Genomic DNA, 26,706 nt, shown 5'->3' with positions numbered 1-26,706 from the left:
AATAAAGAGCTTTTCAGCTCACCGTGAATATTAAAATAAAAGGAAAACACAAAGAGTTTTTAAAACTGCTAATAACTAGCACTCCTCTGCTGCCTTTCACCCTTCATTTCACAAGACCCCAGAGCACTTTACAGATGTGAAGACAGAGCTGGTGTCCCAGCAGTGAGACGCAGACAGCCCTGGGGTGGAACGTGGCTGCTCCAGGACACCGGTGCATCATTACAACTCCTCATCCTGCTGGGCTCCCACTTTTGCTCTGCCACCCTGTGGCTGTTCAACTGCACAGCTCCAACGAGGCAGTGAAGTGCTTACTGCCCCGAAAGAGACGTCTCATACGTGCCAAGAACTTTGCCAATGGGGTTGGCTCATTTTTCCATAGTCAGGTACTTGCGATCAATCAACACAAATGGTAGGAAGTGAGGAAAAGAGCTATTTTCAACAGAACCTCCCCAGAAAACACAGAGAGGACACTGGCACTTCTGGGTTTGGTCAACAGACTGGAGTTAATGGCTCTGTCCCAGTCATTAAACGCATGGTAGTTTTAAATGGAAACTGCTCTTGGAGAGATGGGTTGCAAGCTTGATTCAAGATCTTCACTGCCCATGCCAGCGCGCACCCCATTTTTAGGTGGGGAGATTCAGTTTTGATTCCAAGTCAAGGATGCCACCTACTGAATCCTCGCTACCACCATCGCATGCTTTGACCCTCACGGCTCAAGACCTCTGGCAGGATCGCAAGCCAGACTGCAGTCCCAAAATAAATTCCAAGGAAAAGCAGAAAACAGGCTTAGAAAAACAAAGCTTTTCTCACTGTTCCTCTCCCCACAACCCAAAGACGTATTACTCACCGAACATCTGCACAGCCATAATAATTTCTAGTTTTGCAACACTGACAACCTTAGCAGTATTAAAAAACCTCCTTACATCTTTATTCCATTTTGGATTCATTATAACACAGCCTGACAATATATGCTAGTACAGTACATTCTGCAACATTTAACCCCTGTTCCCAGTTGCCGTTCTTAACTTCACGGCTTAATGACACGGAGTCAGTAGATCACAATATGACCCTGTTAATATTTTTTTAATGCCATTTTTACAAATTACAGCATAATGCACTGATTACGAGGATGAAAGGAAAGTCTCTACGTCTGTCTGGAAACCAAATAAAAGAATGTTTGAACATCTGTTCATCCTACAAATGTCTTTAAAAGCTTTGATTTTCCCATAATCATTTTGTTCCACCATTTCACCCTTTTTCGAATGTGTATCCAACAGCCTCAGGACAGCAGCCAGAGATCTGCAGTAATAGCACATTACAATCAAAGTTCCCCAGCACACTTAAATTCTCCTTTTGGAATTAAAAAAGGGGAAAAACACAAAACCAAACCCCAGTCTTCAACAGCTGTCTGTCCTACGCAAACCTCTGCTAGGGGAGCAAAAGAAAAGGACAGGGCTTTACATAGAGGATTACAAAGCCCAAGGACGGGACACGGCGGTGGGTGAAGGGACTGGCACGAGGCACAGCACACATGCCTCTGCTCCCCCTGGGTCAGCAGCGGCTGCCCGTGAGAGCTCTGCGCAACTCACAGCCTGCAGGCCAGAACACAGGCGGTTACTCGCCGCACGCTGGAGCTGGTGTCAGCTGCAGGGCGAGAGCCTTCCCCGCACCGTGCTGGGCTCCCAGTACCTGCCGTGGGAGCCCAGCCGGCACCCAGATTTTACATCTCCTCCTCCAGAGGCAAGAGCAGAGCCAGAATACGGAGAAGCAACGAGCAAAGATGGAAAATAGGAGTGCTGAAGAAGAGATTAGGTCTTGGACTGAGAGGATGGAAGAAAGATCCTGAGTTAGTACGCTAGTCTAGAAATGAGATGGAAGATGAGGGGAAAGATTTAAAAAAGTGTATTACTGGAGACTGGATGAGAAAGGGATGGAGGTCTGGCTCTGGAAGCTGTTGCTGCTCCCCCCCTTGGAGTATTCCAAGCAAATAAAGCATGGGACCCTCAGCACAAGAGGACCTTTCAGCCAAGCAGAGGGCCGCAAAACAAAGTATTCAGGTCTAATGAGTTTTCCAATGCATCAAGTTCCATAACAACTGACTCACTAATCCTGCTACGGGCAATCCACAGCATAGACGGGAAAACATTAATCAGATAGTGCTTTGTAATGACACATACCACCACTTACACTGACAGCCTCCTCTCCAGAACTATTGAAAAATGAGAAAGACAAAAACCTGTAAGCGCAAGGCTAACAACTCTGGAGCAGCCAACAGCAGGACACCTCTCCTGACGACTGCCCTTTTCTTTCCAAAACGCCAAGCAGAGTTGGCAGAATTTAAAATTTGGCAAGGACATTAGAACTATACAGATAAAAATGTAAGTTCCTTAATTCACTTGATTTTTTTTTTTTTAATGAGACTTCTTTTATATATCAAAAATTCTTAAGACTAACCTGGGATGGTAATAACGGCATTGCTTCTATGTCATCTGTTTCTCTAGCTTCCATCACTGCAGTATCTTAAGCGGAGGTAACAGGGTGCAGGGTACAAAACAGGATTTGACAAAGGCTTAAAAGAAAGATAACATAAATATTCTTCCCAAAGACTGCCTTTGGGGGTGTCTGGGAAGAGGAAAGAAATGGGGAAGGAGAGGTGACATGGGTGTGAAATGCATTTTTTTCATTAGAGAAGGATACATTTTCCAGCAAGGCTGGCAGCACAAGTCACATTAAGCCATAGCTGAAGTTGCCTGCCTAATTCCTCTGGGATCACACTGAAAGCATACCCCATAATCTTAAGGGATGTGCTAAAGCTTTGCTGGGACTCACTCAGCAGAAACCGTTTGGGATTATTCCACAAAGCACTAATTCTGTTCTGATTTAAAGGGGCACCATCAACCTCGTTTAGCCACCAGGACTGCCCTGTCTCACGACTGTCCGGCTGTAAATATCCTCTCAATAGCTGATGGTTTTGCCATTTGTATCCACTTTGGTTACCTGGAAGTTAGAAGGAAAAGAAAAAGACTGAAAAAAACAGGATCATGTTAGCATGATGGACTCACACCCAACAATGGATATTTAATTAATAACGCTGTTATTAATAATATAGTTATAATGATTAGAAAGACTGTGGCAATCCATTACAGTTATTTACTTCCATGTGCAACTACTGCACTTACATTATACACCCTGGGATCTTCTATGGCTTCAGCAAAGGGGTCACAGGCGCCTATTTAACGTCACCCAGCAGAAGTACTCTTTTTCTTCAAAAGGCAGGAACTAGCCTTTGCCACGCCGCCAAGCCCGAGTCCAGTTTCTGTTCCAGAATGCAGATTTCGTACCTGTGGAATTACTGCCAGTTTTCACATTAAGGTGTCCTATGCTTTGTAACTAACAAAGAAGGGATATTACCAGTGCTCTCCTTTTTATGTGCCCAGGACATGAAATTGAGAGGAAGAACTAAAGCAGCCATGAAATCCCTATTAAACAACTAATGGTTTCTAAAGCATCTTGGAGATACTCATTTTACAAGGCTTATGCTGCCATCTTCTATCATTATTTTAATGAAATAAAGCCCTTGACTATTTCCAGAGGCAACTTTTTCTTTCACACACAAATGACATTTTGCTTACAAAAAAAGAAAACAATTCTGGAGTAGGATTCACCGCACAACAGACAGGAAATTCAGAAAAGCTATACAAAATGTCACTGAAGATAGCTTCTGAACCTTTGGAACGGCAAACAGAACAATTAAGACTCTCAGTTACACGCATCATTGTGTTTAATATGAAAAACATTTCTAGATATAAATCTTATTTATAAAAAAGATCCATACCATCTCTCAGATAGCATCTTACATAGTTGCAGCTGAAGGAATGTGAAACATCCATTTTAGGTTTCACCTATTATATCACGTGCTTTCTGCCCCCAGCTTTGCTCGGGGAAGTAAACCCAGACTAATCAGCTTCACTTTGCGGGTCGCATGAAATTCACATCTTGACTAGATTTACATTAATATTGGTGGCAAACTTTTAAATCAAGAGAAACTTCGAAACAATCATCCAGAAAAACACCACTATTAGCACACACCCCCAAACGCGCTCATCTGGCAGGTGACATGCTCTGAGAGGCCATAAAGATTCACATCGCAAAGATGACAAAATAAGCAGATTCTAACAGAACAAAACCAGATTGTGGAGATTTTGGGAGGGGACACATAGTCAGCAGGGGCTTCCAGGTTCCGCTTGTGAGGAGGGAACAGGTCTAATGCGTTCAGACAAGTCCACCTGAATTCATTTCAGAGTCTGGTCTTTCAGGTGCGATCAGAGGCCTCTCGCTTTCTCAGGATTGAATCATTTTCTTCTGCGTGTCAAAGACATATCTTTTAAAGAGAAGAGAGATGGTAACAGGTTGGGCTGAATCATTCTTGCTGCTTTCATCCTCTTTGGCTGCATCCCCCTTCCCTGCCTTAGTTTTCTTCTTGGAGGCAACAGTAAGAAGCATCTTGGTATCCGGCTTCAGCCCGTCTGTAAAAAACAAGAACACGCATGACAAAGGCGCTCAACATCATATTTCAGTATAACTGGGAAAAAAAAAAATGAACGGGCAATTTTATTTCTGAAATCAACCAAAGAAAATAAAAAAGTTAATCAGATGCATTAGGAAAGTCGCATTTCTGCATCGCACTTCTGGATCATGGTAATTCACGTGAAAAATAGGAGAAGCCTTCAAACGGAATTCACAAAAGTCATATCCCAAATTCTACAGCTTTTGAAGTATTGACTACAGGCAAAAATTTAAACAAGCCAGACCAACTTGCCTGGTCTAAGCCCTCTACTCAGCAGACCTTTCTTATTATTTACACGCATCTCCCAAAGTTTCTTCTCATCACTAAAAATATTTATAAAAATACAAGTCAGAATGAAAACCAACAACTGGTAAAATACTAGGATTATAGAGAGTCCTAAGGAGCAGAAGGTTCTTGGATGTCTTTAGTCTATTTCCCAGAGCTCCCAGAAGCACACTTCCTAGGTTTTAACAAATTACAGTTTTGTGTTTGTTTGGGGTTTTTTGTTTTGTTGGGTTTTTTTTGGCTAAACGACAGTATTTGTTAAGAATTTCAACTGTCACTTTTTAGCAGAACTAGAATTAACCTGTGTAGGATTCCGGGGATCTAATTTAAGTCTTTCTCCAGACATTTGTGCCAAGCAAAAATATTTGTCCTTTTCTTCCTAAATGGCTAGGGGTTTATTACACTTTTATATTTTCTTTTAACTCGACACATTGGTGACATTTGAGATAAGAAACGCAAGATAGCGAAGACCAAAGAAACGCTGTAAAACAAGAGAGATGCAGCTCCTAACGGACCACTCCTGAAGAATTGCTTTCCTAAAGCTGAAGACAGCAAACTCCTTGGAAGCCTATTCAGCGCCACCCGGACACGCTGCAATGTGGTTCTCAGGCATTTGGCCAAATTCAGTTCAGGTATTTTTAACCTGCGGTGTCACATAACCTTATCTCAAACACTTAATCAGCTTCTCTCCCCTCATATTGAAATTCAGATGCGGATTCTCATAGCGCAGCCCGACAAAAAGATTGAGATGCTTATGATTTCCTGGAGACAGGAGGTCTACAAGCACAGGTGATTCGCTCCCGCGCAGACACGTCTAGAGGCACTTAGAGCCGCTGGCAGGGGGACACGGCACCAGAGCCCACCTGCCCAGCTTGCTGTGTCGGGTGGCAAATTCTTCCAGGTGGCATCCCCACCGCAGGGCGAAGGGAAGGGGAGTGTCGAAGTAAAACCAGGAAACTGCCGATTTGCCATTTCCTAACCGGGGGGGGTATGAAACAGCCCCAACGCCCCGCGGCGCAGCCACAGGGAGGCTTTTGGAGATAGAGGGGTTCTGCTTTTTTGGAAAAAGGAAAAAAAAAAAAAAAAGAGCACAAAAGAGGAGAAAAGCAACACATTTTGTATATAACTAACTAAATTACAGTCTACACTAAGGCTGCAGAAGTCCAGCATCAAGCAGAATCAACTTGATGTACTTCTGCAACATCTTGTATTTCAGAGTCACGGCAGCAGCCGTTTTCTTTTTTCAGATGGCAGAATACAAAAAAAAAAGCAATGATTATTTCATTGGGAAAATAATTGAGACCGGTTTTCCCTGACGGTTGAGAAGTCTGATAATGACTATCTTTGCACGTGTAATGTTCAATTAATCGAACTAGATAATATGGTGTGGCCAGACCACATATTTATTATATGGTTTTATTACACTGTATAGTCATGTTTGATGCAGCTGTTTCGATTTTTTTAATTGGATGCTTTCATATAAATCCTATTAATATCATTAGCCTTACAATCACTCCATCTTCATTACGAAAAATAATTTATCATTACATGAAAAGCAACTTATTTCCTATTTGGAAAGCTGCGAGAACATCTTGGATGCTGCTAGGAAAACAAAAAAAGCAACAGTCAAAAAAAGAGGAAAACGAAATAAAAACAGCAAAAGGAGTAACCTCGTGCAGTCCCGCTCTCTACCTTTGCAGCATTTATTTCATATTTTCTCTTTTCTTCTGTTTTGACCAAATTAATTGTAAGTATCCCTGAACAGGGCTTCCTCCACTTTCCTGGGAAGACCATTTATTTTTTGGACAAAAAACCATTTCATTTTGCTTTCCCTTTCTGGGCCTTATCACTATTACTAATGTTGCTGTTACTGGCACATTACTGTTTAAGAAAGATGTTTAACTAAATCCCCTCAGAAAGACACACTTTAAATTAATTAAAGCAAACAAATCCTAAAACGTTTCTATTTATGCTAGTAGGCTGCGCAAGACTAATTTCCAAAAAAAATGCTAATTGGCGGAAAGGAGAGAGGAAGGGAGGAGATGTGGCATTACATTTGCAGCCAAAATTCTCCCGCGTGGGTATGGTTAGCGAGGTGCCTGCCGGGGGGCGATGTCCCAGGGAAGAGCAGCCGCTCGCCCGGGAGCAACGACCGGGAAAAACTCCCAGCCACGGGGATGGAGCCACCACTTTGGATAAACCCCAGCTTCAAAACCTGCCAGTGGTAAGTACCAGCGAGCACTCGGACCGCCCAACACATCTGAAACCTGGTACATCACCTTAGGCGGTTGAACAAAACAAATCTCATGTTTGAAAAGTTCCAAGAAAGAAAGGATAAACTGCACATGGAACTGCGCTCAGTTTTAAATCTATTTTCCCCAGTAATCTCACCTCCTCCACCCTATCGCTAACTTCCACACATGAAGGAGTAAAGATGCACCTCACCTGCAGCCCTTAACACCTATTTGGATTCAAATACAGTATTATGGGTAAGAAGTTTACAGAAGAAATGGAAGAACGTGGTGGTTCCTAGCAGTGAACTGACGGGCGGACAGCCAAAGGCAGCTCAGGTATTATTAAATTCGCAAGGTATCTTAATTACCTAATCGGATCCCATGGCCCTCGTTCTGCAAACAGATTAGGTGGCTGGCATCGTACCCTAACAAATGGCATTTTCTGTTTCTCCGCGCTGGTGCCAGGAGGTCTAAGGGCCGAAGAGGCTCGGTGATAGGGAGCAGCACAAAGGAGCAGGCGGGGAGAGACAGGCGGGGGGGCACAATCGGGGTTTCATCTACCTCCGCCGATCTCTCGCGTTACACACAATGCATACTTTACATTTTACAAAACCGAGGAAATGAAGGGAAATATATCTGTCACCAAAGAAGACATCAGACCTTTAATAGCTGAAATGACGGATATTTTTAGATGGAGGTCTAGTTTAACTTACTTACATTAAGGGTCTAATCTCTCCTGAACAATAGCTATGTTAGCTTGAATACATAGTGAGAAATCTGTTCCATTAATTAAGTGCTGCCTGTACTACTCGGATTTGTAGCAAATGTTAATAGATTTTTTTTTTTTCTTCCTCTGTTGGACAATTACTTTATTTTGCCAAGTTACTAATGGATTAAATTGAAAAGGTCCGTGTGTTAAAAGAAGACTTTAGCTTCAAAGTTCTAAGAAATGCCTTGCATATATACAGTGGAAATACCTATATATTAATATTATTAATGGGGCAGTCCTCAGAGGCACGTAAGATATCTGAAAGCTTAGCGAATTCATTCCCACCCATCACAACCATGTCTGTAACAAGAAGCGCCCCGACAGGTCTTACATAAAATGTACTCGTAGAATCAACTAACACAGGTCAGATATGAAAATATAGTTGTAAAATAGTTTAATCCACTTCATTCTTTTTGTTTCATCTACTGTTAATTATTAACAAATAAGAATACAGACTGTTAACATGACATCCTTTGTCCGAGTATGGTCTTTGATTTAATGCAAACTGAGCCATTTTCTAAATGCAAAAAAAAAAAAAAGTGAGTTTTCAAATTCAAATGAAAAGTGATACCTCATCAGGAAATTTCCAAGTCTAAGAACAATTTCACATGCACAAAATAAAGGATAAATGCAATATTTTACCCAATTTTCACAAATAAAAGCGCGCTTCTTGCAGATTTGCAGTATCCTATGTAGTAAAATGCATCACAGCCTGGAGTTTCACAATTACTCGTGCAAGAAATTTGCATACAAACATGCAGATTTCAATGACTCTGTATGGAAATTTCACACTGTAGAATTCTGGACCCCTTCCTGTGTATAAATATAGGAAATAAGTTTTGCTCCCCCACAATGAGGGCACTCGTATCTACACAGTAGATACACACTCGTATCTACAAAACCTTGTTTGAAGGTTTCCCGCATGTTTCATTTTCTCTCTACCTTAACCAGGCGTCCCTGTAGCAGGGACTGAGCCCCCTGACAAACACCCGCTGACGCCGGCCTGGGGACAGGCTCCGTACCCGACTGCTGGGGAGGGCGGCCAGCAGACAAATCACACCTAACACGGAAAGCACAGAAGTGTCCATAACCAGCACAGTTTTTACTACTACTTCAGCTGGAAGAACAACGAAAGCTGACACAATATCTGCTCTTCCGATTCCTTCTGCTAATCCACCGGCAGGACGAAGGAGCACCGCTGTGCTTTTTCCCCATATACATTTTTATTTCAACTGTTACCTGTCAGCTTGCACCCTACGTTACCTTTTACACGACTTCCCCCTTCACATCCTCTTTCACTTAATAGTGTCATTCCTTATCAACAGCCTCTGTTATCATTGTTGTCTTTTTTTCTTCTTTGCTTATTAGTCTTTTGCTCCCTGAAAAGGTCTCCAAAGGCAGTCTGTGCTCTCTCTCCTAAAGTCCAGCTCCTTCTTCCCTGACTCCCAGTTCTACTTGCTATTCTGCTCTTCAGCAGTTTTATACCTCTTTTTCCTTTTCCAACTTTATTTTTCAGATTTCTCCATATTTCTATTTCCTATTTCCACAGATGTCTTCAGTACTTAGGAATAGTCCTGTCTCCTTCAAAGCTAATGAAACATTGTGCTTGAATGGAAGATTTTAAAGACTGAATGCCAGATGCCAGACACATTGTAGATGAGAAACAAGATAATGCAGTATCTCCTTGTAGCCCAGCCAGAGACAGGAGTAATTTTTAAGCAACTGATAAACACATCATTGAAAACAGGTGTAATAATATAGGTGTGCAGGGCAAGCTCCCCGGCACAGCCGAGGAGAATAATTTATTTTGCTGAACTTCAACAACCCCCTTCTCGTATGCACACTTGCAAAAAAAAGCGTACTGCTAACTATCCAGCTAGCACCGACGAACGTGAAGGTATTTGCATGGATGATTACAGATTTCTTACAGCATTAAAAATTGTAATGGGAAAAAAACTCATGTTAAAAGATTTCAGGTCTCCTGATTCACGAGAACTTTGCTGTCAGGCCAAAATTAAACGTTCATGCACCCAATAGGAAAATCAGCAAACGTAACACACCAGCTGCCTTCAGTGGCACCGCCATGGTCTGCTGGGAAAGAGCTGGCCCTGGGTTCTTGCCACAGCGCTAGGAAAAAACACACAGAGGCTACGGCAGTAGCTCTCTCTGGAATAGAAAATATTCCTTTTTGCACTCAATATTAAGAATTTTCTAGACTATTCTTGACCCGCTGATACTATCTCCAAACCTCCCGTTCCATTCAGGAGTCTGTGAGCAGAGATTCAGTGAGAAACTGAATGTTGTTTTTCCCCTCTGTGAACAAAATACCCTATTCGCTTCCTTTGAACCCTGCAGGTAGAAAACTCAAATATACCTGCAATTTCTTGCTTCTTGTCACCATTCAAATGTTAAAAATTGACTGAACATCAGAGACCAAGTTAACATAGCATGTTTGACGTTGGAAATAATTTTTATCCAAGGCAAACGTAACCTTTTAATATGACAGGCAGACACGTTTCTTTCTTCCTGAGTGAAGGAAAAAAAAAAAGAGCAAAAAAACTTGAAAGAGGCAAAGGGTTGGGGATAATCCTCACTCACAATGGATTATTTGTAACAGCTGTTTTTCACAATTTCAGGATTTCCTTAAATTGAACCCTCAGAGCCTGAACCCTCATTACACAGTTAAGGAGTGTGTGTCTGCATCAACTCTGCTGCTAACAGGGAGTACAGAAGCTGGTTGACCAGAAAAATCAGAAATAACTGGAGCCCTGGGTGCAGACACCCGTGCCAGCGCCTGCTGCAGAGGGGCTGTGCTCAACCGGGGCAAAGACCAGCCTCTCCCCCCGCTCACAGCAGTGACGGACCACTGAAAGGAAACTCTTTTTATGAGTACTGCAGGACTCGAGAATCCAGTACTTCAGTACAATACAATTATAAACTAATTCAATTTTTTTTTCTTTCAACAGCTACGTATATTCATCCAAGACTTAAAATGTATTTACTTATGACTTAGACTTAAAACAATTATATTTACCTATGTTCAAAGAGGGGTGCAAGGTCAAACACAGCACCCTTAACTGTTTCAGGTTCTGATCGATTTTAAACCAAGAAGAATTAACCTATCGCTGGTTTTCAGCAAAATTAAGAGAAATGTCAGTGGTACAAGTGTTGGCTCTCAAACTCCCAACAACACACTAGCAAGTGCACACTTGTTCTCCACCTTGTCCCAAAACATGTCAGCAGTTCTATAAAAAAAGTTATCATTAATCTGTGCCCTAAAAACAGGAGAAGCTCACGCAATTATCCCTAAAGTAACATTCTAGAATTTTGTTTAAATGAAAAGCAGAAGCATCCCAAAAATCAGAGGATCAATTTGCCCAGCCCCACCTGTTACAGTCATTTCTACAGTCAGAAATGACAAGAATAACAGAAAACGTAACATGCTGTTGCTTGAACTCTTTATATTAAGCTACTAGGTAGCAACTTCTCTTCTCCTCCACTAAAGATATCCAAAATCCTATCTTTTGATTTTATTCAAGCTAAGGTGGTCATTTTTCTCCTTCAATATCCTGGCAAAAAAAATCCTGACCTGATTGGGAAAAAGCACATTGCAAGCCTTCCGAGACCAAAGTACTACGTTACTCTGCCCACAAACACTGTAATAGGAACATCAGATGTGCCTCACCACAACTAGTAGGTTGGATGACTGGTCATCTAGAGACTGCTGGTCCATCTAACTTGGCATCCCATCTGCCTGTCACTAATATACAGTGCTTCAGAAGGAGCAGGGATGAAAACTGTCCTGAGCTAACTAGAGCCTGGGATGAGGTAGGAATTCTCTACCTGACATCAGGGTCAATGTGTCAACACCTACCAACCTTTCTAGCCAAAAGATTTAAGCGCAGTGCTCCTACGGGAGCCGATCTACGCTGCTCCCAGGTGTTCACCGCCATGATAACAAGCGTAATATGATTACCCAGACAATTCCGACGTAATAGTTGACCGGAGATTCACTCGAGAAACAAGGGATACTCCTTTCCTTGCTACCCTCAGGAGCTCAGGATTTGAGCTTCAATTACTTTCAAAGATCAGGCAATGAATTTTACTTATGTAAATCCCTTCACAATTCTCCAGTAATTCTATTTTGAATTCACACCACCATTCCCCACATCTCTTGTCAGCTCTCAAATATTCTGCTAGAGTTTCAAACTCCAGAGTAGATTCATTTTTCTCTTCTGGCTGGTACAAGGATCTGCTATCATCACCTTGGCTGGCTTGTGAATATTAATAGGACTATGGCATGAGGTTGGCCAGGGAGAGCAATCAGCCTCCAAGGAGACCGGAAAGTAGACTCCTTCCTTCCAAATGAGAATTACACTAATGCCTCAGCGCGGTACTTGCGATCCACGCAAAATATCCATAACTTACTGTTTGATGACAGAGACCAGGAAAAAAAAAAAAAAAAAAAAAGAAAAGTCTTGCAGCCACTTTGGGCAGAAGCAGACTGCCCCACGTCCGACCAAATGCTGCTGTGACAGCCAGCCTGCATCAGCAGCGTAATTGCCACTGTCTCAGCTTGGTAGACTCTGTTTGGAAATCCTTAACTACTAAAACATTTTCCCATAAATTGGGGAACAGCTGCCCCGTACCACATCAGAGAAGGCTGCAGTTCAGTGGTGAACCGAATTGAGTCTTGTGTATCAATTTGTTAAGTTTATACAGGCTTTTGGACTGAAAGACGTTATTCTAGGAGGTAGTACTACTGGAAATAACATGGATTTCATTACGGGCTCCTGCTTAGCAGGGAAAGAACTAATCTTCCTTGATGAGGAAGACAGAAGCTGTTTTAATTCGAGCGGCTGACCTAGGTGAAGTTCAGGCCGAAGCTGTATTTGGAAAACTCTCACATCAAGCCGGACACAACCCTTTCAAGCTCAGTGCCAATTCTACACAATGGCTTGAACTGCACTCTCCGGCAGTCCTTAAAGGCACATTTTGTATCTTGGCTTTTGCTGCAAGCAATCAAGAAAGAATGCAAGAAAACAAAACTGTTTCCCAAGCACTGTTTGCTGGTGCCATAATTAATATAATCAAACAATTCCACAAATTGCTTCCAATTGCTGGCGTCACTTTCATGTGCAGAGCCAGACTTTCAAAGAAGGGCCCTTCTTGTCCTCCATCCTTACACTGGTAACTCTCGCTCCACACAATAGTAAACAAGACCTCACTAAATACTGTAGGGTAATTTGTACTGTAATAGGTCCCCAAGGCACCATGGACACAATTTGAAATGCCATCTAATTTTTCTTTTTAATTAAAAAAGCAGTTACTATATTTAAACAACACCACAAAAGAGTTCAGAGGGGACAGACTGGAGTTTCCCACAGCTCTCCGGGAGTTTTCTCAAGGTCAGGAAGAGTTTTATAGGCTCAATTGGTACACGTTTTTTTCTTTAATTAGTCTGCCATACCCTGTGCATGAAGTCAGCGTCTTGATTTTTCAGTCTGATATTTTTTCATATTGCTAAACGGAGCACACACTCCAGGACCGCGCCATACCTATCGGCCGCTGAATGGGTATGGATGCCATCCTTCCCTAGACGCGCCTCGCCTGCCCCTTCCGCTCCTCTCTTACTCCTAAACTTGTCACCTACACCGAGGACAGCCAGCATACCAACACTGCGTTGAGAGCGTGCCACTCATTCAGTTCATACTTCTCAATTTCCAGCAAGATGATCAGAATATATTATCCAATTTCCTAAATTTGCATAACATAACCACAATTTAACCTTTTTTTGGCAAAAATGTAATAATTGAACACCAGGTACAAATGGACCACTGCCATCTGAAGCCATGCAGCAGGATAGCCTTCAGCGCTTGACAAATCCCCACCGCGCATCATAGCATTGCTCTGCAACCGTCTCATTTAAGTAGTCTACACAAACCCATGCAGAGTTTAGAAGGTTATTTGCAGTTCCCACAGCGGGTTTTCCAAGCTGCACCCTAACCCAACATGCCCTTCAGCCCCTAATAACAAGCTCTCAAATGAAGTGACACACTTGAGACCTTCATTTCGTGGCTAGTTGGCCAACCTGCAGTATGAACAGGTTGAGAGTACCAAACCTGGCCGTGTTTTATAGGACAACACGTATTTCAGCTGCCATTATGTTTGTGCCACTACCATTTGTTGGCTAAGGCCTCCTAAGGCGACTCTCCTAAAGAAGGCGACTTTATACTTTGCACTGCTGGAACCTAACTGTGACTTGTATGCTCTACACAATTTTGCCTTTCTGTATGCCAGAGACCAGCTTCAACGCAAGTGACATAAGAAACTCCAGTGCACTATGATTATTACTAGGTCTAGGCGACACAAATTACGTGTACACGCAAAACAATGGATCAACTTGCAGAGCTATAAGACAACCTCTAGGGTAATCTTTTTGTCCTCAAATCCAACACTGTCCCCTTAACCTAAAGGAAAGGATTTTCAAATTAATTTCCACATGAGCTATGTTACATGCGCTTTCAGTACATTAGCAGGGCTGCAATTATGCCAGCCGAGGTACCATACCAGCAATTATTCGTAAACTCTGTTTTCACTCGATGGCCACTCAAGGTCCACAGAGACACCGAGTTCCTGCCTAAGCGCTATATTCATTCTCCCAGCACACTGGGGCAGGGAGAAACAACTCTCCTGGGAAGAAGGAACGCAAAGACAGAGCTGGTTATGCTTAACCTATGGATGCTGTGCTTTTGATCTGCATGTGCTTCAAGCTCCCTGAAGCAAAAACTGAGCGCGTGGCAAACGCCCAGCACACCACAGGAGCAACTGTGAAAAAACAATGGAACTAATAAGGACATCAAATTATTAATACAAATATATGCAATGTAGTTGGAAGCCTGGGAACATAGACAGGCTCTTGTTACGATTCAACAATAGAAAAACTACAGGTCAGCGTGAAACATCCAAGACCATTCAAAACAGTCAAAAACAGAAGAGTGTCTTAAAATTGCAATTATTGTCACTGGACCTCTAAGAAGTGCTCTCCCAGGAAGGGAGAGAAGGAAAGAAACACACAGACACCAACACGACGAGTAAAATTTGGGAGAGACCATGACAGCTGTTGTACGGGACAGATTTTCAGACATTTTACTGCAGTGGTGGTCCTTCCTGATTAAATCCTCAAATCACGAGGAACAAAAAGTCATAAAAATGTCCCAAAGAGTAAAGCTAGATATGAAGAAATAGATCAAGGAACCACTAAGTGTAGGAGCTTTCATAATTTTAAAACACATGTAGAATATCACATTGGGATTAAGTTTATAGCCAGGAAGGGAGTTCTAGGGAGTTCTCAGGCCACGGCCACTCAGCAACAGGCCAGAAGATACTTTTGATTGACTTTTTGTCAGTATCCCAGTACCTATATAAAGTAATAAATAAACAAAACAAACAATGCTCACGCTCTGTGTGCTAAGGTGAGCAGAAACAACTGAAAACATTTTGAATTCCACACAAGGGACTAAAATTTCATCGGCCTAGTGAAAAGACAACAACAAAACCAGTACCGACGCACAATCTCTCCTACAGCAGCCTTTCAGAAATGCATCCAATGCGTAAAAGTTCAGGTTCGCAGATCTGACACAGAATCAAAGGCAATTCATTACAAAGCGGCTTCAAATCAAAGTGCGGGATCCGCAGGCCTGTCTGTAATCCTCCCATCTCGCCTGCGACTCTTGATGTGGAGTAGGCACCACAGAAGCCAGTTAAGCTGGACCAACTCCGCTGACGTATCCCAGGCATCTGCTGCTCAGCGCTGGTCCAGAGTTTAAGTTTGGCGATATTCATCTTCCCCTGGGCTGCCTTTATAAAGCAATCCCGAACAATGGGACTTCAGAATAAAGAATAAAACATTTAATTTTTTTTTTTTTTTTTAAAAACTTCTAGGCAAGGGCCTTTAATGCGATTAGAAGGGGGAGGGGGATTGGATAGCAGCTTTTTCTTTTTTATGTTATGTATATTGTGTGTAAACAAATATGCAATTTGCTTTAAAAAGATAAGGTGATTAAATTTTTATCGGGCTTGTACTCTGTTGTCACCACAACAAAGAGAATTAGGAGGAGGAAAGAAAGGCCTTTTTATTTGAATTATGCTCTTACCAGAGGTTCTCTACAGCACAGCTGTAAAGCCACTCAATGTTCTCCAAACAGGCCCTTTGATTGCATTTTATTCAACTTGTTTGCATTTGGAGCAATCGAAAGGAAAAGAACGCTCCACATTTTGATGTCTTAATGTTCCTTAATACCTTCTTTAATTTATATTAAGCTTCTTAACTAGGGTGATGAATTCTTCAAAAACAATAAAGACCTAGTGCAGAAATCTTTCACACACCATGAAAATTGAAATTATAATGTATTCATGGCTTTTTTTGTTATGAAAAAAAACATTATTTAGAAGAAAGATTTGAAGCATATAAAAAAATCCTGAAGTTGTATGAAAATTACTTGATCCACAGAAACAGATGAAAGTTCAAACTAATTATTACAAGGGAAATAAAATGTTGTGGGAGGCGGAAGAGAAGAAACAGTATGAGAATGTTGGGCTAATATGAAGTTTTTAGTCTTTTAATAACCTTATAAATTCCTTCTCTGTGGCTTTCTACAAAAAAAAAAAAAAAAAGGGACACTAGAAATTTGTATGATTTTGTTTTACCCAAAACAAATTCAAATGTTTGCCAGTTTGTCCTCCTTTATTATTCATACGCTTCTTCCCTAAAACGGCTCTTCAGCTTCACGGTTCCGCAGCGTATTCCCCTCCCCATGCATTTCGCAGTCTGCTGCGACCAAGAGCACACCCTAAAATTGGCGAATATCGTTAATGGAGCACGCAAACACCCACAGATGCAGCAGCTTCCTGGGGTACGTGTTCCTGGGTGAGGTTCCCAGATGGAAATGCTGCTCCCAGGTGGATCTCAGTCAAACAGGAGAAACGCAAGGGTCATGCCATAAAAAGTACAGGAGAGGCCACCCGAGGGACAAGACTGGATGGGTTTGTTTTCGCAGGTGCTGGTAGTTTTCCAGTTATAGTTACAGGATGCTCAGTCTGGTTAAGCGTCAAACACTAATTAGCTGGCCCATGGAACAATACTCACTCCCAACAATTCCAGTATTTTTTAAAATCCTTTCTGCAAAAAAGGAACACAGCTTTCACTGAAAGTCCGTTATGGTACAAATCAGCCTTAGCAAGGAACATCCAAAAGAGCATATTCATCCTTTGCTTCCCAGCTTGTCTGCTACTTCATTTTTTTTTTTAACTTAACAATTTTACATTCCAATGCAACTTCTTTAGTTCTTGGCAGTACAAACGCACGTGCACATGTACAGCTACAAAGGCCTCAGCGTGCTCCCCTCCTCTGCAAAGAAAACCCAGAGCAGAAACAAGCACGCCATGGCTGGCACTGCTACGGCCACAGTGCCCACAGCTCTGCTACAGTCCCTGGGCGCGTGGGTATTACGCAGCAGGGAAATGAGCTTCCTAAACGAATCTTGAACTACGTCACGTAATTTGAAACATCCTCGAAATAACCTATTTGAAAAAGAACGTACACTGTCATCTGGAAGGATTGTTATTTTCTGTCGACACCCTCTGACTGCTCACCTACCTGCCCCGAGTCACATTTCTAAGCAAATTTCAGGAGAGCTCAAATTAAAGCCTCATGATAAAGCCTGCTACATTTACAAAATGCTTGTGAAAAAGCTCACTTCGCTGTACCAGCAATCAACTGGCTACAATTATTAACACAATTAAAAAAAATTCACATGCTGCATTTACCATAGAGTAAAACAATGCTGATCTTAATCTAAGAGGCACGAAACCCTGGGTGAAATGACGCCTCCCCCTCCTGAACAGGCTCACGCCATACGAGCTCAGAAGCATCAAAACCTGAGAATTGAAGGGCGTGTACAGATCGCTACAGCAAAACGGAAAAACCTCTCTCAACAAGTACCGAGAAATTGCGGAGTGTGTCAAAGGCGGCACAGAACGGCTTTACAAACCATGTTGTCGCCCTCTGCCACGGTATCGTGTTTTCTTCACGTCTGTCCTACAAACTAATCGCTGCTCTTGCAGGAATCGCTTTCTTTGCAGGAAAGAGACAAAACAATGCTAACACAGACAGTTAAACACAACAATTATCTTCTAATAGGTAACACCTACTGCATCCCACTTATTAAAGCTTTTATCTGCATTTTTTTTTTAAGGGAGTAAGTGCAAAATTTACATATCCAAAACAGCGTTTATGTATGTAACCAGTTAGAAGTCTTAACTGCTGTATCTATGAAAGCTTGTGCCTTTAAGCAGAAGTGATTCATGAATTTTAATTTGTTTTAAATGTTGAAAAATTCCATCCAAGTAAATTGAGTCAACAAGCCAGCAAAGGATGAAGACATGTATCTGTTTTTTATTTAAAAAATAAAAAAAACCTCAAGTCTATACATTTCTTAGTCACCCACAAATCCTCTAGCAGTGAAAAAATACTTTGCAATAACTAAGTTCCCTGCATTTCTTGTAATTAAGACACTATGCTTTTCCCTATTCGGCACATGCTGGTTGAGCACCATTGAGCTTTAACTGATTCTTTGCATTATTTAAGTACTACTATTTTAAAATGTTCTTACAGAAGTGAATTAGCCAGTGATTAGCCACCATCTCTGAATGTGTTTAAGACTCGTTTAGATGCGGTGTTACGGGATATGGTGTAAGGGAGAACTTTGTAGAGTGGAGTTGATGGTTGGACTCGATGATCCCAAGGGTCTTTTCCAGCCTAAATGACTCTATGATTTTGGAAACTGGGAAAGGTAGGAAAGGTTTGCAGAATGGAAACTCTTCCTGTAAGCTGCTTCAATGCCATTAATCTCAAAAAATGCAAAAAGTCATCAGCCTACCCTCCAAATAAAGACATTTCAAATGAATATCAGCATTATTGTTAAAGGTATAACATTTATATTCCCCCTTCTCAATACCAGGACTTTCAGTTCAACTTTTTCATGCCTTTTTTCAGTAATCACAAAGACTAGAAATAAACCTTTGAATCCAAAGTTAATATTTTCTAATAATTATTTTACAGTACTCGGGCTCCAAGTACACAGTAACACTGACAAAGTGGAACAGTCAAACCGGCGTATGTTTATATAAAGGGGCAGGCGTTGCTTGGACTTTAATCGAGATAGCACAAGTTGAAGAGAGACAGTGACACAGACCTAGCACACATTAAGAACTTAATACCTCTATCCATGCCACAGCGATACTTCCATTTTTCTAGGCAAGCACCCAAGGGCTGGGTTTCCTTCCTCGCTACACTCTTCCCGGGGCACAGACTGTTCTAAAACCTAGCGAAGTAAAGTATCGGAAAATGCAGGTACGGCCTCTCTCCAAGTCCACGGGAAGCAGATCATATTTAAGGCCGAAGGAGATTAGCTTTCCTGAGCCATCCACACAAAAAAAGACTCTCTTCATCTTTCTGATATTTCCAGGTGCTGATATTGTTTAGAAATAAGATGTAGGCAATTCACAAGGCTCAGATGCAGAAATCAGTAACAAGCGTCCTGATGCCAGGTGGCTGGAAAAGAACAGATTTCAGCAACCTAACATACAAGATTCCCACTACCACTGCTAATCTGCCTGAGTGTCTGGGTCCGAATTCGGCAGTGAGAGGGAAAAGGTTTGCGACCAGTTACTTCAGGGCGTTAGGCCACCAACGCAGCTCTGGGGACTGATGAGCTGCACTGACGAGTTACTGCACGTTTCCAACATGCCAACTCACTTTGACTTGCATTGCAAAAAATCCAAGCCCCACAAATAAATTCGGTGTTTCTAGGGAGCGCAGCAAAAGGCAGCATTGAAGGAGGGGAAAATTAGATTACGGAAGACGTAATGTGACCAGCCAACACACACAAACAAATTAAAAATAAATTAGCCCCATTACCAAAACCACAAAGGCAGCATCTTGTGTGATGACTGTTGATTTCATTGAATTTCAGTTCTAGTACAGTCCATTTCAGAAGAAGTTCTCACATCTCAGGATTTATTTTTCTTGACAAACAATTGTTAAACATTTGCCTTGTACTAATATACCAATGTTTATGATATCCTAACTTACCCAAAGACAACACAGGAATGTAGCTTAGCCTGTCAACCTAAACGACTTGTGAGTGACCCTACCCAAAGCACAGAGTATCTTTTGCCCACTGAGTTTTGCCAGAATACTGGATTTCTGAAAGGGGCTGGGGGGATGGAAATAAATTCACACTCAAATTACATTTTCTCCGAAACCTCCTCCACGTCTTCTTCCTAGCTCCCATTGTGATACTGCTCCAGTCAGCTTTGCACTTCACAGCCTCTAAAAGACAACCAATAAAAGGAAACAGCGTCCCTTCCCATACCCATCTGTGCCTGTGTTCTCTGTTTAGACCCCTGCCTCGGGGTTTTCATTCCCTCCGCCCCTACTCTCTAGTTAGTCTCAGTGGTCCTGATGTCTCCACTTATTGCTCAGGGCAGAGCTGATCAACTGCAGGTTCTGTGACTGCAACCAAGAAGCCATTTACAATTCCAACAGCTGTTACTGATTTTGCAGGAGAATCATGGCAAATCTGTGGTTCAAACCCTCCCTCCTTCCACAGAGGGAGAAAACAACAAGAACAATCAAAAAAATCCCAAGAAAAGGAAAGGACTGGGTAAAGCGTCACGGATAAAGGCACGGCCCTAGCTGATAACCATTTTGCCTGCGCAAAGCTAGTGACAGAGAGACTATTATACCACATTAAGTGAAGCCTGAGGTCCTATCTTATCCAGGTTCCTTCCTTACCCGCAGACACGGAGGAGGAGGAAGTCTGCAGGTCACCGTAATGTTAAATCACATTCTCCTTTCAAAGGCGGAGGCAAGTGCCCAGCAGGCAGCAGCGCGGCGCAGAGCCCTCGGGTACCGCATCTCAGTGCACGTTAATGTGCCAACCCCACCACCCTGCTTCGTTAAGCCACGTCAGCCTTCACAGATAAAGATGGAAGCAGCAGCAGCATTCCCTCATCCTGCATATTGACGATGAGGGAATTCATATAAAAGTGTGTTGTACACGCAGTTCATCAAGGCCATGGATCTACTGTAAGCTTACAGTAATACTTAGGCTGCTAAAATTCAAACTCTAGTAAAAACTGAGAAGAAAGAAAAATCAGAGTCTTTACAAAATCCACCAGATGCAATCCCTTCCAAATAGGTTTAAACAATAAGTCTTAACAAGATTTTCCTCAGGACAGCTATCCTTCTATCCTTTGGAAGAAATATGGAATACTATGGGGAAGATAAGAGCTTAACTCTTTGGAAGGAGGCCAGCCAGTTTGCCCAAGAGACACGTGGGTGGTTAGAACGAAGCAGCATCTCCAACTCCCTCCCAAACAAACAAAATCAGCATCCATGCCTTAAATGCACACACTTAAGACAACCAGCGTGGTACCCAACTTCTGCTCCAGGTGCAAGAAAAACAAGCTGTTTGCAGAGAGGAAGGAACCAGCCCCGTTTCCTGTGTCGGGCAAAAAGGCAACGAGCAAGGAGCACACGGAGATCATTTCTGCAGTAGGAAAGAAGCGGGAAACACATAGCAGTTACTTTTAGGATGTTGTTTCATATTTCCATGCATTGTCTTCAACCCAACAACGTTTTATTTAAAAAAAAAAAAGCAGCAAAAATAAAACAAACACCCAGATGAGACCTGTTCAGGTGAGACTCCAAAGTATACTTTTAGTGAATTTCTCTGGAACAACAACAACAACAAAAAAAAAGGCGCCTTAACATGAGAAGAACCTCTGGGCCCACTGTGCTGACTTCTAATGAAGGTTAGTTTGTGCTCTGCAATCTAACATTATAATGGACAGGCCACTCTATTCCCACCTTTTATGCAGTCCTATTTTACTACTCCAAATATACACTACCTAAATTTGTATACTCTTTAACAGTAGTTAATCTTCAATTAAAATACCCAGAGCAGAAAACTAAGATAACTGGTTTAAAAGGTAAAAGCTTATTGACAAAAACGTATTCTTCATATTGCCTTTTTTTAATTCTGCATATTAAAAATGTCATTTTTATGACTTGAAAAAAATCTTCAGGAATAATGAAGGCTAACAAAAGACTGAAGAGCAGTAATTTAAAAAGCTCCATATGTAGCATCCTGATTACTGTATCAGTCCCATTTCCATAACGAAGGGAGAAGTCACCAAACTGCTGCCTGTCCTTTCTGGTGACAAAGAAAGGGCAAAGAGGACAGCGTGTTTTCAAGGCATCGTCCTTCAGGCTCTATGGGAAGAACAAGAAGTCTCCTGCAGTACAGTATGTGGGTGTCGGTGTCCGGCACTCTTCTGGAATACGGTAACCCCAGCTCTGGTGGTCCCTGCACGTGTCCTTAATTTGGAAGCAGCTGGGTTCAAAAGTTTATCCTCACTTTTTGACCTGCAAAGGTTTAGTGTGTGGGCGTGCACATGAGTGTGTACATCGTACCACACAAGCTGAAGATGTGCAGCCACAACACACGCAGTGCGCGAGTGTTTATGTGTATGGTTTTGCACACAGAACATGCTGCACATTTTTAAATACCCAAACGTTATCCAGAACACATCAGCGATGTACGCTGCGTCAGCCTTCAACCTTCCCAAGCCAAACATGGCCAACCTGCATTTCAAAATTCAGGAAGCTTCTGGATTTTTTTGGCATAGTTTCAAAGGACACATTAATGAAAGAATTCATTAATTGCAATATTAATTTAGATAGAACAGGTTCAACATGCTTCATAAGAAGCGCAACAACCAAGTCTGCAAGTTTGACCAGATTAATGTCACTAACACGGCTACCACAGGTACACCTGAGTAATGGATACAACGGCCAGAGAATTATCTCCACATTCATAGTGTTTTTCATTACAGCAAGCTAAAAACAAAATTAAATGTAAGTGAAGCAGGGGTGAAGTAAGAGAGGCAGGAAGACTGGAAAGCACAAGGAGCCTGGGAATCTCCGAGCACACAGTAAGTTTATGAGTCCCAGTGACAAAAGTATAGTCACAGACTGGTGGAACAGTCAGAGCCCAGAAGAATTAATGTATTCTCCAGCCGACATCTGAATATTTTCTTGAATTGCTCTAAAGCACCCTACAATTGCAGGCAGAAATCCCTGATCTCGGCACAATGGATATATTTTTCAACCATTTGTCATTTTACAGCTCAAATACAGACGCAAGTTAGTGCCTATCAGCTGAGCTCCGGTAACCGTGAATATACTCCTCAGCACATCACATGCACGACAGAACATCTTCACTGGGATTTGAAAAGAGATCTAAGGTTATGAATTTATAGCACATTTGTGATGGGGTTTGAGCATTCAGACAGTCACTATCACTGAGATAACAAAGAGCAACTCATTAATCCACAGAAATGTGACAATGTAGTCGAGTGCAATAGTTTTCTCAGCACTTGTATTATTTTGAAATCTTGAATCAATTGTTTACAGAAGCTCTTCACTTGTGTTCACAGCAGTAAGTGCTCTACATACCAGTGAATCTTTAATAATTCCTAGTGTGCAGCATGTATGAAGAAGCGGTTTGTTTTATTTAAATGATAAAAACCATCACGCATAATGGATAAATAGTTCATGATGAGTAGAAAACACAAATGTTCAAACAGAACAAGCATTTTGTGTTTGTTGATAAAGTTGGAACTCTCAGTTGGAATTACACAACAGTAACTCTATTACAAACCAGTTCCAAACACAACAGGGGGAAAACACTCTGTGTGCAACACAAATCAAGTGAAGTATGTAGGCATAATGGCATAGAAAACAAAAATTATTTAACAGAAGAGCCCATACATCCGCAACTGAAACTGTGAATTAAAACATAAGATGGTGCCCCAGGGGGAACACTTAGCACAAAGCCACTACAGACGGCAAGTCTATGAAGACCAGACTACTTGACCGATGCCAAAAAATGCAAGTCTCTCTTCAAAAGTTCCAGGGACATAAAGTGAAAAGTTAACGTTCAGGGCCATTGTGCATTTCAGACTGTCTTGTGACCTAAAAACCTATCCAGCTTTCCAGGGAAATTTCCAGTTTTCAACAGAAGTGTTTTATACATTGCAGTAGATCTCATCCCACAAAAGGTGAAAAATAAGGGTAAAAGCCCTCCAAGGAAACTAAAATCATATTTTCATTGTTATACATAAATTGTAACGCGTAGTGCAACAGTCAAAAGAAACGCTTCCTATTTTTGTTTCAGCATAGCAGTACCCAACTACTTTAAAAAAACCCAACCTCACACCGAAATAACAAACAATAAAAATTCCAATGTATTACTAAAGTAGACAAATAAAACAAAACTCCCTGAGCCATAAAAAAGAAGACTAGGCTCTCCAATGCCGTGCAAGCCCCCAGGCTGACAGCTCTATGGAAGGGATACCAGCGCTTGCTGCTGCGTGTAGCAGGGACAGCACATTCATTTTCTTGGAAGTAAACTGGATTCTACCTGTTTTGTATGTATAAATTGGGAGTAACTCTAGACATTTAATGGTTGAAATGAGAATACAATTGAACCAATAACTATTGCTCATGCCAGGTAAAACACAGGAACAAGTACTGCCCCGAAACAGTAATACAACTTGCTCTCACGTTATTATTAGCCCTAATGGATGGACATTTGCATTGGAAATTAAGAAACTCAGACCTAGGGAGTTTTGCTTGTTTGGCTTCTATCCGTTCATGGTATTATTTCATCTCTGTCTCAGCTTCCCCACTTCAAAATGGAGTTAATAATGCTACAATTCTTTATACAATACCTTGAAATACACAGCCCTTTTTTAATCTGAAAAAATAACGTAGCTTTTCTTCAGTTTACAAAATATCATTGTCAACGAAACAGTCTGTTCCTTTTAATTTCGTCTTTAAACAACTCCACCGAGGTCTGAAGATCTTGATTTATTTCTGGTTTTACAAATTAAAAAAAAAAAAAAAAGCTTCTTTTCGTGGAGATGTAATTCATGAGTTTAACATTTCATCAAATATGCTTTTGTTAAGTGCCGTTGAGCAGGCACATTACTCAAGGTCATAAACTTAAAGTCAAATCGCCGGCAACTGAGCAGCTCCTGCCCTTTTTCTCCAGTCCCCATGCCTACCACAGAAGGCTAATTATTTTACAACAAAACTTGAGAAGTGTATTTTTTCCCCCTAAAGCTATATTTGTTCATTGTTTCACTATTTCTGCTTCCAGACCATGAATTCACGTCTGTAGTTCATATTTTCCCATCAGAACTACAGTGCTTGATCCATCCATACACCAGTGAGAAGAATCACATTGAAGGTAAATTACATCCTTAGGAAGCATTAACCTTTTATCGATGCAAAATTTAAACAACAACAAAAGAAAATGTAGCTAGAGAGTTCAAAAGTCAAATAAGAGTCAGAAGTATCTCTCAACTTGCCTAGGCTGTGGGTCTTCCAAGGTTCCTGGTAAAAAACAAAACAAAACAAAACAACTCTCTAAATTCTTTATATTTTTTAGAAAATTAAGAATGATGTCTACTACCAATCTCTCCACCTGCACCCTCATATTATGGTTATTTTTTGGCCCACAGTATGTTGAGAAAGTAATTAATAGCTATCTGTATCCATCTCTTCGACAATGTAGATTGAGAGAGAAATTTTCTACCTTTTGTCTGTTATTTTGGGAGAGAGTCTGTAAGAATCTCTGGGTACATTCACTATTCCAAAATTGTTCACAAGAAGGATTAAAAAATCCTGCCACTAGCTTTTCTTTAGAACTTAACTGAAAAAAGTTTTAATATAAAATGGCACACGACAAGCCAACAGCTGGTGCTACCATTGCATTGGAAGTTAGAAAAAAAGGACATAGTCAACAGAACATCTTCCTTAGTACAGTTCTATAAGGTACCCTCACTTTATACAGCCGAAGATCAAGTGTCACCAAGGGCGATGGAGAACGGCTTGTGGAACTTTGCCCGTTACGTTATTTTGCTGTGGCAGGAACACTGATGTGTATCAAGTGCTGAAATGGGAAAAGTCCTGTCACAACATGATCAGAAGGTACCAGAAAGAAAGTGAAAAAAACTTGTAAGATATATTTGCTAAAAAACTTGATCTTTTTGTGTCCTTACAACTATAAGATGCTAGAAACCAAGGAGAATTATTAGATCATCTAGGGAACATCTCAATCTAATATGGGCTGTTTCCCGAACGTACATTTTTAGTTACCTTACCAGACTGTTTTACAACTCTTATGAATTAGGTAACCACCAGTTTTCTTCTGAAGATTAATCCCCAACCTAGAACAGATCAAAACACACCAGTACGACAGGCAATTTTTTAAAAAAATTACCACTAGTCAATGACAACAGACTGCTGGCTGACCTGATAACTAACCTAAAAATCAAACCCACCGCAAAAAGCTCCAGGAGGTGGCCTTATACCAATGATAAACAAAAACACCAGAGTCGTCCTCACTGCGCTGCCATAAACCTGCTGGCAACCTGTTTAATCTCTCTCGATCTCTGCTCCATGTCTTTGGAGCACAGGTAATACTCTTCTTCACTGGGGTACAAGAATAAACTCCATCCGCTTTGAGGCACCAGCAGGAGGACTACCACTACTACATGTCAGGGGAAAGGACTTGAGACAGTCACTGTCCATTATACTCACACAATGAATATAGCAAGAAAATTCACATATGAAGGTATAAAAATTCATACTGTCCAGCTCTGCCCAGAATTATGCCAGACAAGAACTCCACATATCACGCACGTACTGCCAG

The 26,706-nt window shown here is 41.5% G+C and overlaps 1 protein-coding gene across 1 annotated transcript in view; it reads right to left on the bottom strand.

The window, feature by feature from the left end:
* Positions 1–921: 921 nt before the first annotated feature.
* Positions 922–26,706, bottom strand: part of EEFSEC (eukaryotic elongation factor, selenocysteine-tRNA specific) — a 130,404-nt gene continuing 104,619 nt past the window's right edge. Inside the window, exon 7 of the mRNA XM_063348208.1 lies at positions 922–4,526. Coding sequence (XP_063204278.1) covers positions 4,342–4,526 — 185 coding nt within the window. The 3' untranslated portion in view covers positions 922–4,341. The remainder of the gene's footprint in view (positions 4,527–26,706) is intronic.

This window comes from Chroicocephalus ridibundus, chromosome 10, assembly GCF_963924245.1.
Source record: "Chroicocephalus ridibundus chromosome 10, bChrRid1.1, whole genome shotgun sequence".
NCBI classification, from domain to species: Eukaryota; Metazoa; Chordata; class Aves; order Charadriiformes; family Laridae; genus Chroicocephalus; species Chroicocephalus ridibundus.
Note: the sequence above shows the minus strand (reverse complement) of the source record. Positions and strands in the feature narration are given on the sequence as shown.